Raw genomic sequence first — 14,164 nt, 5'->3', positions numbered from 1 at the left:
TATTTGCTGCAATTTTCATCATAATTCACAGAAAACAGCTGTTAAATTGACATTCAAAGTGTTCACTGACTCAGGACTGAAGCTCCTGCATTAAGTAACTTCAATAAATAAAAAAGAAACACCCCACCTTTCAAACTGCACATAGCTGCCGGCTTCAACATTAATGAGTACAAATAAAATGCTTTTATTTCAACCGTTTTTTCATTTAGAGGAATAATTAGGAATAGTGTTGCTTTTTTCACATGGACACTTTATTTTATCCTGTGGTCACTGACCTTTATCAATGAAGCGACATCTACTGAAGCAGTGCCGGAGCCAGGCTGTACTTTCATGCAATACCACCCCGCACCACAAGATGGTGCAGTGAGATTTTTATTTTTGTATTTTTCTTAACCAGGCATGACATTATGACCATATTGGAGCATATATGCTTCCTGTTCCCATAGCCTAGGAACAGGAAGCATATATCTGAAAACATCTAAACACACATACTGGTAAAATTCTGCCTCCTACCCGTGACAGCTTTAGTTACTATCTGCAGAGAGTAATTAGAGAAAGTACCTTTAATGAAATAAATGAAAATTGCCCTATGAAGTAATATCTTTTCACAGTTACTCAGATATTGTAAAGGAAGACGTGGAAAGAAACACAGCCACATGTATTTTTTAATTTTCTGAAAATATATTTATTTATTTAACAGGGGCGGTGCATGGTAATAAACATGAGTGTAAAAATATAATGTAAACATGCCAGATTGTTGCAAAAATAATAGTTTGAAACTGTAACCCCTGAACAGGTCACAGAAAACTTTAAATTATTCAAGTCACAGGCTAGAAATATATAATCCAAATGCATGTATTATCAGCACACTGTTGTTGCTATTTAATGTTGCAGTTTTCTTCAGTCCCGATGCTGTTCTGTTTCACACCTACCTGAATAAAATACACTCACCACAAATGCTCACTCCAGAATCTTCGTATCTCTCTGAGCACCAGTCCCCCAACTCCTGGATTCTCCCTCAAAACAATTTAAACATTCACTCTTTTCTGGGGCCCGGCCAGAGTACAGGTTGGAAGAAATTCAAGCAAACAGAGGGCTGCATACTTTCCTGCACAACTCTTTGCCTCGCAGAGAGAGCAGCTTTGTTGAGGGGGCCCGTTTCAAAGGAGACATTTGGCAAGGAGTCCCTGCTCCGGCTCCTGGCCTCAACTGTTTTCTGTCACATTTTTTTCTTTTAAAGAAACATCAGTATTTTTGTTGTCTCCCATCCATCGTCTCTCGAACAAATATTATTCTCCAGGAAGCCAGTGCATGAGCAGCCCAGACTATAATTTTTCTGGTGAGACCTACACTATGTTTTCTCTTCTGTTATTAATGAAACAGTTACAAGTGTCACTGATGCAATAGTCCCATAGATTGTGTCATTTCAGGTCATTTTAATTTCAGCTAAAATTCATAGAAAAAAAAGAGAGAAGCAGCATGTTTACTGAGCTGAAATGAAACCCTCGGCACCTTCTTGTGACTTGGAAGCCCTCCGGCATGTTTGTTGGTTTCAGCCTCTTATCAGATCTGCACGATCACTCCCTCCCTGCTCTGAGAAGCAGTCGATATCCCCCCAGGCGCCCTATCCCACCTCTCACATAAGTCTTACTCACCTCTCTCCCTCTTGCTCTTCTTCATCACTCACATCTCTCAGTATTTCAGAGTTTAAAAGATGTCCTGGTCGTATGCAACCCTCTTGGCTCTCCTCACTGTGTTTTTTGCACTTTCATGTGAGTGTGATCCAGGAGTGAGATTTTTTACAAAAAAAATTGTCTTATTAGTTGGTTGCAGTCATGAGAAAAACTGGATTCTGTGTTTTGAACTTAGAGCTTTCATGTTTTGTGCTTCGACACAGGGTCTCCGGAGGCCAGCTCTGCAGCTGTGCCGGGTAGCACAGGCAGCACTAAAGATCCTCAAGGTCAGGGGCTGCATCAGCTGCGGTTTTTTCCCTGCGTATCGCCCTGTGTATCACTTTACACTGTGAACTGAACTCCCTCCTGCTTCCACTGCAGGTTCACTGAAGAGGGTCTTCATGAAGCAGGCCGATGCCTCAAACTTCTTCAGAAGACGCAGCAGACGTGGTGTGAAGTCCCAGGATGAGCTGGACGGTGAGTTCACTTTGAGTCAGTTTGCAGTCGTTTGGAGTCTGACATGGTCAGCCAGGCTGTGTTTGCACGGTGAAGTTTGTTTGTGGTCAGTTCTGGCATAAAATGCTAGAAAATGCTAGCTTTTACCTGTAAAAACAAGAAAAAATTACTTCTGCTAATGTTCTGCTAAATGTGCTTTAGGGCTGTACCTTTAATACCCACACACAATTCAAGATGTGACAGAAATATGCTACAGTGTCAAATGCTGTAATCAGACCTAAGAGCACGAGGACAGACAAATTACCAGCATCAACAGGTCATTAAAGACTCTCAGAAGAGCCGTTTATGTGTTACGTCATGATTTGAAATCACATTGGAACTTCTCAGAGAAGTTTAAATCCAGATGTGAGGGACCGAGCAGTGAAGGCATAGAGGACACAGGAAATACAGCCTCAAGGTGGGTTTTTATTTTACCCCAAGAAAAAGTTCAAAAATATGATTAATGTGTCAATTAAAGAGCTTAACTAAATATAATTCTATTCAAAAAATGACTTACAGAAAATTCACTAGGAAAAAAAAAGTATACACAACGTAACTCAAACACAAAGACACAGGAGGGTAACTTGGATAGTGGTTTGGCCAAACCATTAACACACAATATGGGAAACAGAACTAAACACTAACTAAGCACAAAATAACCTAACTAACCCTAAAACACCCCCTTGCTGACAAGCACATCGTTGGTCCTGCTGAGCTGGCGTTGTGCTTTCAAAGTCATGCCTTTTGCTTAGGCAGGAAACAGCCAAACCAGGTTAAACAAAAGAAAGAGAAACATAATATAATATACATTTAATTTAACAGAATACATTTTAAAAACCACACAGCGCTACTATGTGCAGGCTTCATAATATCACTGTTAGGTTTAAGTGAAGAAATGAATGAATTACATTACTGAAATACATTTTTAACTGCAAAACCAAACCAATGAGGTGAGTGGACTGGTTTTTTACCAATGTGTGGCTGAGGCCATCACACCAGGTGTGACTGTAGTTGGTTATAAACAGAAAAATGAGCCTAGAAATGGGCTTTTTGTCAAGCTTTGAATATCTGATTGTTTAAATGATGGTTTCATTGTCAAAAAGCCGGTATGGGTGGATTGCAGGAACATGCAGAAGATCAGGAGGAAATCTTCACTGTTACTTGAAGATTTTTTCTTATTTTTTGGCACTGAAAAAAGCCTGATACATCAGGCAGATAAAATATCTCTGAGATCCACGAGCCTCAGCATTCATCATGTGCGCAAGTGAAAAATGTAGTGGTGCTGAGGCAAAGATAATAACGTTTTACACATTTGTCATCCTCATCCTGAACATAATGATGTTTGATACTGTGCTGGGAACAAGTGTCAGAGTATCGCTGAACCCCAGTGATGAATGTATTGAAATTGTTTTATTGTATTACTTGTTTTATTAAAAATTCACTTCTGGTGTCTGTATTAACGATGAGATGACTCATAGAGATGCAGCCCTTTTGTTTCCTGACTCTGCTGTGAGGGAACATGTTTATGGCAGTCTGAATGATTTTATAGTCATGGCAGCCAGCAGCTGTTAACCTTATTGTGGACCTGGCATGACCCGAGACCATCCCAGACCTCCGTTTCCTGTCCTGGCGCTGCAGCAGGACACACAGGGCGGCCTGCAACCCACACCAGTGTGCTCCTGTCAAAGTATTCGCATTACTGAACAATGTGTGGCATTCTTGAGCCATTTACCACCGGCTGTTATGCACAGTTTTACCAGCAGGAAGGTGAGAGTGCACAACAATGCTGCCGTTCTGAACTGCAGTTGCATAACGTGCCGCACGTGTGATGACAGCGAGACACTTTGTGCAAAAAACTCCAGAAAAAATAGGAGGAATAAAATGAGCACAAAGCAGAGAACAGACTGAAAAGACAGAGATGGATGAGTGAGTGGGTGAGTGGTTGTGAGTTGAATGTGGAATGTGCCAACACACAGGCAGAAAGGGGTCAGAGAAAAAAAAAGTAAGTACCAAGTGAGAAAAACAGGCTGCTCACTTTGAAGAGCCTCTCGTGCTGCATTAAGGCATTTACCTGTCCTGCAGTTGGATGAAATTTTGAAGGGAAGTATTTGATAGAGGCAGCTGTTTCAGCTGGCAGATATGATGACATATAGTTTCTAGTCAGAGTTTTGATATCCAAAGATGGACATCGCAGTCCAACAAATGATGCTGTTTGGCTTTTGTGGGAGTCGGTGAGCCATAAGCAGGTCAGCGGTAATGTGCGGGGTGGATAAAATGATGGATGATTAGCTCTGCTGTGCAATTTCTGAAAGAGATAAAATATAAAACTAAAGTCAGATGACCTCAGTACTAAGTGTGCTGAATAAACTTTCACATGCTGGTGACAGATACTGCTCTGTAAATTAATCTCTAAATCTTTTTCAGCTTGGTAATTTACAACTTGAATTCCAAGCAGCCGCACGTGTGCATGCCAACTTAAGCTGGGAATTCTGATGAAAGGTCAAAGGCTGTTCAATTTTTCCAGTGTGAGTGGTTTGTCTTCGCTGAAGTTGTGGTTAGGGTGCTGTCAGTCATGGGCTGTCTGTCTACTTGCAGCGAGCAGACAGCTGTCGATGGAAACGGCGTACAAAGTATGCGGTACTACCGGTCAGACAATAGACGTTACAGCTAACTCTGCTGTCACCCCTTGTGGTTCAAAGTGGTATTACATGAAGGTCAGGCCATAGTTCTACTTCAGCTGATACCTCTTCAACACATTACCTAGATATTTTTGGACATAAAGTCTTAATACAGCCCGCTTATCAACCAATCAGCATTAGACCAACACACAGTATCATCCACGTCCAGCAACATGCAGTTGTGACTGTGCAGGACTGCACAGTCTGCGTTGGGTGAAAACCCTCCTCCTCTCTGAAGCTGTGCTTTGAGTGCTCAAGCAGGGCAGAAAAGCACTATAAAAGAACCAGTCCATTTACACTGTCTGTAGGAAAATACATACAATATGTGAACAGACACAGTCGTGGTATGAATTCCACATTACTTGCCCTACAGGAGTGTTTTCTTCATTGTCTACCTGCTGATCAAGGATCCAAGGAGGATCTCTTTGTATTCTATTAGGAGACGTCAGTGAAAGTTTTAATTCTTCTAACTATCCATCTATTGTCTTCCACTTATACAACTCATACACAGTGTTTGCCTCACACTTCACAGGCATTTGATCTTTTCTGTGTGGAGTTTGCATTTTCTCTCTGCGCTTGTGCTTGATTTCTCCTGTTTATCCTTCCATTAAAAACACAATAGGTTAAAGGTACTTATTAGGTAATTATACTTGTCAGAATTTCAAGCGTTTTTTTTTGTGGTTACACATTTGTCTAACAAGTGGAAGATCCTTGTTTAGTCCCAAAAGGAGACACATATCTCTTTAGGGTATGCACAATCACACTGGATGGAAGGCCATTCAGTGTAAAAAAAATCCACCAAATCAAACATGTGGAGCTATCTGCTGTGGCAACCCTTGTAAATAAGGGAACAGTTGAAAGTAACATTCAGTACTTGGCAGAATTTCACTAAAACATTTACCAGTAGGGGGCAGCATTTTACCCACAACAGGGGTGTGGGGGTTTTTTTTCTGCTGATATGCACTGATATTTTTTTTATTATTCCTATTTATTTATTTTCTGACTTGTTTTAGCTACACCTATGGTGCTTTCCAAAGGTAACTTCTATCTCCTATTCCTAACCTCTTTTCCTTGACTTCAATTTAAACATCATCGAGATCAAGGAAAAGTGGGTAAGAGAACTGCTAAGGACTTAGGAGAAGAGAAACGCTGTGAGCTGAGAATTGGAACACTCTCACACTCCTCTCTCCTAACAATGTGACATTGTGTGAAAACTACAACGTACAGACGATGGACTACAAAATGCACATCCTATTTTGCCAGAGAGTGTTTAAACCCTGTTGTTTTAGGGCGTCATATAAAAGAGAACAGCCTGTGAAAAACAGGAGTGTTTTTGTGGTCTGCCTTATGGCATATGTATTTGTAAGAGGAGGAGAGAATATTTGTGAGAGGAGGAGAGAATATTCTCCTCATCACTTTCAGGAGGAGAATATTTAAATGTGTCACGCAAATGTGTCTGTGGCACGCAATTTATTGCAAATTGCACGCTGAAAAAAAATCCTGTCTTATGCCTGTTGTGGTTGTGATAGCTGCTACTAGGAGAGTTCATTTTTAGGAGGGCGAGATGTTATCAGAATCAGTGTGTAATGGGCACTTTGCGTGGATGGCTCAAAGCTCTTATCGCAGTGCCAAAATTTTGTCTCTGTCCTAAAACTCTTCACGCAGTCCTCACGCTGAGTGTTTAGAGGTGAACTCCACATATTTTGCCTCATGGAAATGCGCCTTATGCAAATGTACTGTTTATAAGATTGAGGAAACCTGTAGTCAGCTGAGACTGAATCACTTGGATGAGTGACGAAACGTTTTTCCCACGTAAAACGCTACGTCCAGATGAACAGAATCAACTTTTGGGGATTTACTTACCTGGATGATTGAGCATGCATCAAGACATATTGTGCCTCAGTTACACTGGGTTTTTACTGAAACTGAGCAGAAATTAGCTTCTTTTTCTTAGCACTGAGCACACAGCGAACAAATTTTCTCTGCTGAATCTGTAAAAAATAAAAGCTTTAGAGTATTATATTATTGCCTGAATGTTGCAATGTGCTACCAACACTAAGAAGCTATGCGCGCTTCACGCACGTGGAACAGTAAGATAGTAACTGGGACTGCTGTTTACAGAGAGAAACACTAGCATGAAAGTTTAACACGCATTGTTAGGAGATCATCCTGCAGTTGTGACATCACAATAATTTGATCACTTAGTAAATTTGCCCAATGTCCTCTAGTATCCTTTATTTACCCTCATGGGGGGAATTCAGATGTTCCAGCAGCAAAGTGACAGGTAGATGGAGCGTCCAACAAAAACCTCATCGGGGGCAAAAATGTTTGAGGAATCAGTTAATGACACACCTGCACCATCTTGTGGTTCAAAGTGGTATTACGTGAAAGTACAGTAAGGCCACAGTTTTCCTTCAGTTGATATCTCTTCAGCACAATACCTAGATATTTTGGGACATAAAGTCTTGGGTGATTGTTGAAAAGATATTCTGGTTAAATAAAGGTTAAAAATGATGATTTATATGCCCAAGTGGATTAAAATGTAAAACTGAATCGCTGCCACAAATCTTCATCTCCTGGATGAAGGAACAGCCCATTCCTCAAGTGATGCCATTGTGAGAGCAGGCGCTCACATTTCACAGTCTTTGTTACAGAAGTCAAACACAGCAGTTACATTCCAAGTCTTATTATTATGAAATTCCCTCTTTGTACTTTTTTTCAAAGCTCAGCAGTGCAATGCAAACCCTTTCTTCTGCTTCTGCTTCTTCGTCTTTCTTTTTTGGAACATTGTAATGTGTGAATAGCGAGTCAGCGTGAGACTTTTAAAAGTCAGTTGGGGGCCTGAAATACAATACAGAAGTCTTCTGTCTCCTCTTCAGTGCTTTAGGCGTCTATAGCTCGTCCGTGGTTTCAAAGTGTCCCTGGACGCAGTGATTCAGTTCTGTGGATTTGTTTGAGGGAGCAGTTTTGTGATGTTTAACAGCTTGTGTGAGTGTGTGTAAAAGTGTGTGAGCATTAAATTTAAACTCTGGTTCTCTTTTGTAGCTGCTGTATTTTTCTGCACTGTACGCAGTGTACAACTTCATGCCTCTGCTCTTCTACTTCCTATCAGCTCCATCTTTCCAGCTGATAGGAAGGCATTAGTGACTCAAATCACCACTTGTTACAACAAAGGTATGCAGAAGAACATCTCTGAACACACACACTACACTGTAACTTGAAGTAGGTAAGCTACAGCAGCATAAGACCAAACTGAGGCTAAAATTTACACATACTCATCCTAATTGGACAATAGAAAATTGAAAAAAATGTTCAGTCTTGATTTCTGCTGTGATGTTCAGATTGTCGGGTCTGATTCTGGCACAAACAACATGAAGACAGCCTACATGAGCATGGCTGTTGACTGCCTCCATCCTTTTATGACCCAGTTTTGGCCGGCTCTTATTGACAATGTTGCTTCAGTTCACTGAAGTTTGAGAATTGGTGAAACCAACTTTTGTTTCTGTGCTTTAATACCACAATAATCATCTCACTAACCTGCAGATTAATTTCTTTATCCAACAAAAGGTCTGGTGAGCAGTGTTGGTCAAGTTACTTGAAAAAAGTAATCAGTTACTAATTACTGATTACTTCCCCCCAAAAGTAATCCCGTTACTTTACTGATTACTTATTTTCAAAAGTAATTACTTAGTTACTTAGTTACTTTTTAAAAACACAATTTACAACCTGAATAGGTGATAAAGCGATAGATCTTTCAGCCCAATTCTACTTTTTCTGCATAATCCATCATACAAAATGTAATCAAATGGAAACGTCTCTTTTTAAAACTTTAAACTTTAAATCTTTTAACATTATGCATCAAGCAAAAACTTAATTATATGCAACATTCTCTGACTGGAAGAAATTTGTTTAACATTTAAACCTATTTTCTGCACATTCCAGCACATAAAATAAAATATTTTTTTGTGTTTACACTCACTCTTTCAAATAGATGAAAGTAAAACACAGCAGAAAATAAATAAAATCAAAGACTCAGCGGTCCTGTTGCTCTATTTTCACCTGTAAAGCAGGACTGGGGTAGGCGGAGGTTTACCCTGGTGCAGGTGTGCCGCGGCGGTCAGTGGAAGAATCCGCGAGTTTCTCTGTGAGTTTCACATTACGTGGTAGCGCACTCGCTGCTTGCTTGGAAGTTTAGGGGTTTTTTTCGCTGTAAAAAGAAGTTTTCTTCCCACGCACAACGGACACTAATGTTTTTGTCACTTTTTATGGAATCAAACTCAAAATAAGGTCAGTACTTCCACGCTTTAAACGCTGCAGGCTCATACTCTCTCCCGCACTCGATATATTATCCATTGTTGATCTGCACACAGCTGTTGTCAGGAAGGTCGCACTCGCTTACGTCACTGTCATGAGACAGTCTCGCAAAAAATCACGGTTTTAGTAACGCAGTAACGCAGCGTTCCAACGGGAAAGTAACGGTAATCTACATTACTCGTTACTTGAAAAAAAAGTAATCAGATTACAGTAACGCATTACAAGTAACGCGTTACTGCCCATCTCTGCTGGTGAGACACAACTGGACTAAAGTACCTAACCTAAATAAAACCAGCTCAAACCTCGACAAACGACATCATGCATCAACCGAGATTATTGACTCTTCTCAAGAATAAATACTTGTACTTCTGACATTTTTGTACTTTGACGTCACACATTAAATGCAGCTGGTATTTCAAAGGAAACAGTCCAGATAGTCACACTGAAAACTGGACTCAAGTAAAGGTGTGCTTCAGTAATTTTCCTACCAATTAATTATTTCCTTTTACATCACCTTAAACAAGATTTTGGCGTTTATCTTTCTAAAATGCTCCTTATGCCTTGAAATCCTGACCATTTCATACTTGCTGTGCTTGCAGCTGAGCAGAGGCAGATTTTGGCTGCAGATGAGCGGAAGAGAGAGTTTCATGAGGAGAAGCGGAACGAGTTTGAGAGCTACGCTGAAGAGGAGCATGACGGTACGTGGAGCCTTCTCATTGGACGCAGGTGAAAAAGAAGAGTTTATTAACTGAAATTCTCCTCCTCTACTTTCAGAGCAAGATGAGAGGAGCAGAGAGAGCACCGAGCAGTGGAGGGAGTTCCACTATGACGGGATGCATCCTGCCTACGAGTACAACCGTCACTCCACCTAAGAGTGATAAGAGGAGACGTGCGACAGCTACATAGCGATGCTTTTCCACACAAAACATGACCGCTAACATAGTAAAGGCAACGACTATGCAATGTATTTTTCGATTTCTAACTAGATTAATGATTAATAGATTAATCACATGGTGTAAAAATGGTCTGACAAAGTGGACAATGAAAACAAGAATAACAAGTTAAAATCAATGAAAATGAAGAGCTTTTGGAAACTTATTTACCCCAATTTCTTTAAAAAAAAAAAATATCCTCATTTTATTTATCTGCAATTTACAGCTGAGATCTCCTAGATCAGGGATGTCCAACTAATTTCACATCTTGGTAAAGATGTGAAATTGATAAAGACATGCTCTTTTAGTAAACTAAAAGAAAATCTGTCAAGAAATAAAGAAATTAATCAAATCCAGTTAAAAGTCCAAACGTTTATGCCTTCCTTCACATTTTCCAAACCTGTCTCGTGGGCCACATGCCTACAGCCCTATTCTGGCCCCTGTGCCTTATGTTTGACATCCGTGTTCTAGATAAATAAAAGAAATGTGCTTTACTGTGAAGAAATGTGAAGTGTTTTATTCAAACTGTTCAATTTTTCAGGATGCCCTGGCCTCCTGGATTATAGATATGCAGTTGGGGGGTTATTTGCAGTATGCCATATAAACTGTACAGGCAATGGGTACAAAGTCTAACTTAAAGAAAAAAAGACAACCACCACACATGCAAACAAGCTTCTTTTTAATGCACAAATCTCTACAAGCACATTTCAGTAATAATATGTAATACATGCATACTGAGGGACTTCCAGTGCTTTATAATTTGCTTTCTTTTGACGATCCCGGAGAGGTGGTGGGAAATATAGGGAAGACCAAAATAAACACAACCCAAAGCTTGTTGAGATTTGTATTTACAGTAAGTAAAAGCTCCAAGTCCATTTTGATATTCACCACATTTGTTTTTTCCTCTTTTTTGGGGATAATTCAAGATTGTAAAACCCTCAAAACTGGAGATGCCGTCATGAAGTGTTTCTTTCTTTTCTCCTTTCATATTGAGCTGGTAAAAATCCAGTGGTTACCACAGAGAAAAATACAAAGACAGATGCCTTCACTGCTCTGTATGAAAGTCTGCAGAGAGCGAGCAGTAAGGGAAAGAGGGGGAAAGAGTCTTTCTGCTAAATTCAACAGGCTGGTATGAAAGCACAGTGATTAAACACCGAGTGAGTGAGCTGTTTTCAGACCAGCCACTTCACGAGCGGAAGCAGAGCACGATATTTCAACTACTCAACTGGACACCACTGATTGGACTGGTCTCGACTCCTGAATACATTCGCATTCATTTGTAATTTTTTCTTTTTTTTTAAAACTACAGACATAAATTCACACGTCACTGGTCAACACTTTCTTTACATCCAAATATGATTCGAGGTTTTTAAAGGGAGAAAAAAACCTATTTGGTAAGACTGCTTTAAAAGAAAGGAAACATCTCTGGCACATCAGAATAATATGCAGTATTTTAAAGGACCAACCTCACTATGCTCATCGAAACAGAGTTTGATCACTTGGAGTTTGGTCAGCTTCACGTTCACGTCCCTGCAGATCCCTGAGAACTGGTCACAGAGCAACAACGCGTGGTCGCCCTCGTGTGGTCAAGGAGGACTTCACAGTCACGTCAATCAAGTCATCAAATAAAACAGCGATTACAAACTAACAACTAGTAGATACTGTATCGTACAATTCGGCAAATTCAGTTTGATTTAATAACACATTTACATGATTCTGCGACTGGTATTCTTACAAAAAGTCATAACGTATTATAAGAAAATAAATATTCCAATACATTAGTGCAACGCACTGGTCCTCTCAGCGATCGCAGCCATGATTGAAAACGCACCGTCCCGCTCCTGCTTCACGTCCACACACTGAAAAGCTAAAAAGGAACAACATCACTACCGTCAGGAGTTTACGATGCTGTGAGCCACCGCAGCAAATTAAGGAAAAGAAAAAAAAACAACGAGAAAGTTCAGAGTGCAGATGATGTCACAATTAGTAACCACAGCTTGAAGCTTATATTTCACTTGCATAACACAACTCCACTCAGCAGCTTCAGGCAGGACATCGACACAAGGCATACAGTGGAAAGTCCCGTCCCAAAACAAAAGAAAAGACAGCAGCTTCAATAACGAGTTTCCTTTAGTGTGGCACTTCGAGACCAGACGCTCTTTTATCTGCCAGGCAGCCCTGATCCAGGCTGAGCACGGCCTCCGCACAGTAACACCTTTGGTCGAGAGGCTCCCTTCACCCCACCTCTGTACTTCCAGGTCTAAATGACAATGTGAAGGGAAGCAGAGGGGGAAGCCGTGCTGATCCAAATGGAGCTGAGCCAGCGCTCCTTAAATTCCTCCCGTTTTTTTGTTTTTCGTTTTGGCAGAAACTGATGGGAGGTGGCGGGATGGGCAAACTGGGTAACGACACTGAATCAAGAGGCCTGGGATGGGTTTTTTTCTTCTTTACCCACCCAAGTCTCAAAGCTCCGTGGTCTCCCAGCTCACCTCCCGCGGAACCTGGCGTCATTTAGTCCCCGTGTGGATGACGGTAACAGTGGAGGGTCGTGGCCTGGGCGGCTCAGCCGCCACTGGTGGCTCCTCTCGAGTGGGAGAGGGGGCATCTGAGTCCTGATGGTACGCTTTAGCAGTAGATGGCAGAGGATCTATAGGGTGACCTGTGGGAGACAAAGATTTCTTTCAGCAATGAATCACATGCCAGTAACTCTAAGATAAAGAAAGTTGCCAACAAATAATAATGATCACGACCAGAACTGCTTGCTAGATCTCCTGTAACAATTGAACCCTGTAGTTGTAAGTTAAACGAATAAATATTAAAATATTGTAAATACTGGATTGTTTAATCATCTATACATGTTAATCATAACACATAGTGCAGCTGATTTTTGTGTAAACAGCCCTGGAAAAACAGGTCTACAGATGCTTCAGAGAAACCGTGTTTGTGAGCCTCTCTGTACGCCAATAAGAACCCATCAGTTTATTCAGCTTCTGCCTTTTTATGGCTACTTAAGTCTTTATTTCATTCTGGATCACATAAATGGTAAAAACATTGCCAGCACTTTCATGTTGTGCGTTACAGCGGAGTGATTCAACTGACAGCGTTCATGCTGGTTATTTTTATTAGCTTTTAATTTAAAAAATAAAATCCTCACATTTGAAAAGCCGCATTGATTTTTTTCCCTCTTTATCAAAGATGTGTTTTTGTAAAAGTGGTTAATTTTTACAATAATGTGCAAAAGTCTTATGCATTTCTCTCTATTTTTCCAGTTGCACTTCAACCAGAAACGTTTGGTAGCCATCGGCAAGCTTGTGGCACAATTCTGGATGCTGAACCACTCTTCTTTGCACAACTGGTGGAGTTCATTTAAATGGGTTGCTTTCCTTCCTTTTAAGATTATTCCACAAATTTTCAACACAATTGAGGTCGAGGATTCAGGAAAGCCAAGTTTAACGTTAGCTGTCTTTTTGCATTACAAAATCAGCTTTGATGGGTGTTTAGGCTCATTGTCCTGTTGGAACACCCATTTGTGTCTAAGTTTCAAATAACTAGCTGGTGATCTGAGGGGAAGTTGAAGAATTTGGAGGACTGGATTAATCTGACCTGCTGCCACTGATATGGCAGTCCAGTAGTTGTGTAATGTGGAATACCTCAGCCTTTTCTGTCTGTTTCCCTTCCTTAGATATGGTTCTTAACCGTCACTCTTCTACTGAGACCATTTCTGACGTTTCAGCGAGCACTTGGACGATCAACCGAAACTCCTGTGTCCGGTGGATTTTTTTTTCCAGTTTCTTAAGAACGTGCCTTTCAGACTGAGTAAAGAGCAGCCAATGTCCAAATAAAAACTCTGAAAGGCTTTCAGAAAGCCTGGAGAGCTAATGCTCAAGACCACTTTCAAAATCACTCTGACTCCTTGATAGGAAAATAGAAAGAACTAAATTCAACAAATAAAATTAAATTAGGACCACATTTCACATGTTAAACTCCATTTAGACTGTTTAATTTGAAAAAATTCACAGCTCGAGAGCTTGTTAAACAGTTGTCATTTAGCTTAATGAAGCGGGCAGGAGAG

The 14,164-nt window shown here is 40.5% G+C and overlaps 2 protein-coding genes across 3 annotated transcripts in view; one reads left to right on the top strand and one right to left on the bottom strand.

Moving 5' to 3' along the window:
- Positions 1–1,586: 1,586 nt before the first annotated feature.
- On the top strand, positions 1,587–10,260 carry ucmab (upper zone of growth plate and cartilage matrix associated b). Its single transcript, XM_013270602.3, has 5 exons — positions 1,587–1,772; positions 1,898–1,960; positions 2,055–2,150; positions 9,760–9,858; positions 9,935–10,260. Exons 1-5 carry the CDS (start codon positions 1,715–1,717, stop codon positions 10,030–10,032), a joined length of 414 nt encoding a protein of 137 aa, XP_013126056.1. The 5' UTR covers positions 1,587–1,714; the 3' UTR covers positions 10,033–10,260.
- A 494-nt stretch (positions 10,261–10,754) lies between these two features.
- Positions 10,755–14,164, bottom strand: part of camk1db (calcium/calmodulin-dependent protein kinase 1Db) — a 28,373-nt gene continuing 24,963 nt past the window's right edge. For both annotated transcript variants that reach the window (XM_003443989.5, XM_005450948.4), the window contains exon 11: positions 10,755–12,751. In XM_003443989.5, coding sequence (XP_003444037.1) covers positions 12,600–12,751 — 152 coding nt within the window. In that variant the 3' untranslated portion in view covers positions 10,755–12,599. The remainder of the gene's footprint in view (positions 12,752–14,164) is intronic.

This window comes from Oreochromis niloticus, linkage group LG7, assembly GCF_001858045.2.
Source record: "Oreochromis niloticus isolate F11D_XX linkage group LG7, O_niloticus_UMD_NMBU, whole genome shotgun sequence".
NCBI classification, from domain to species: Eukaryota; Metazoa; Chordata; class Actinopteri; order Cichliformes; family Cichlidae; genus Oreochromis; species Oreochromis niloticus.
Note: the sequence above shows the minus strand (reverse complement) of the source record. Positions and strands in the feature narration are given on the sequence as shown.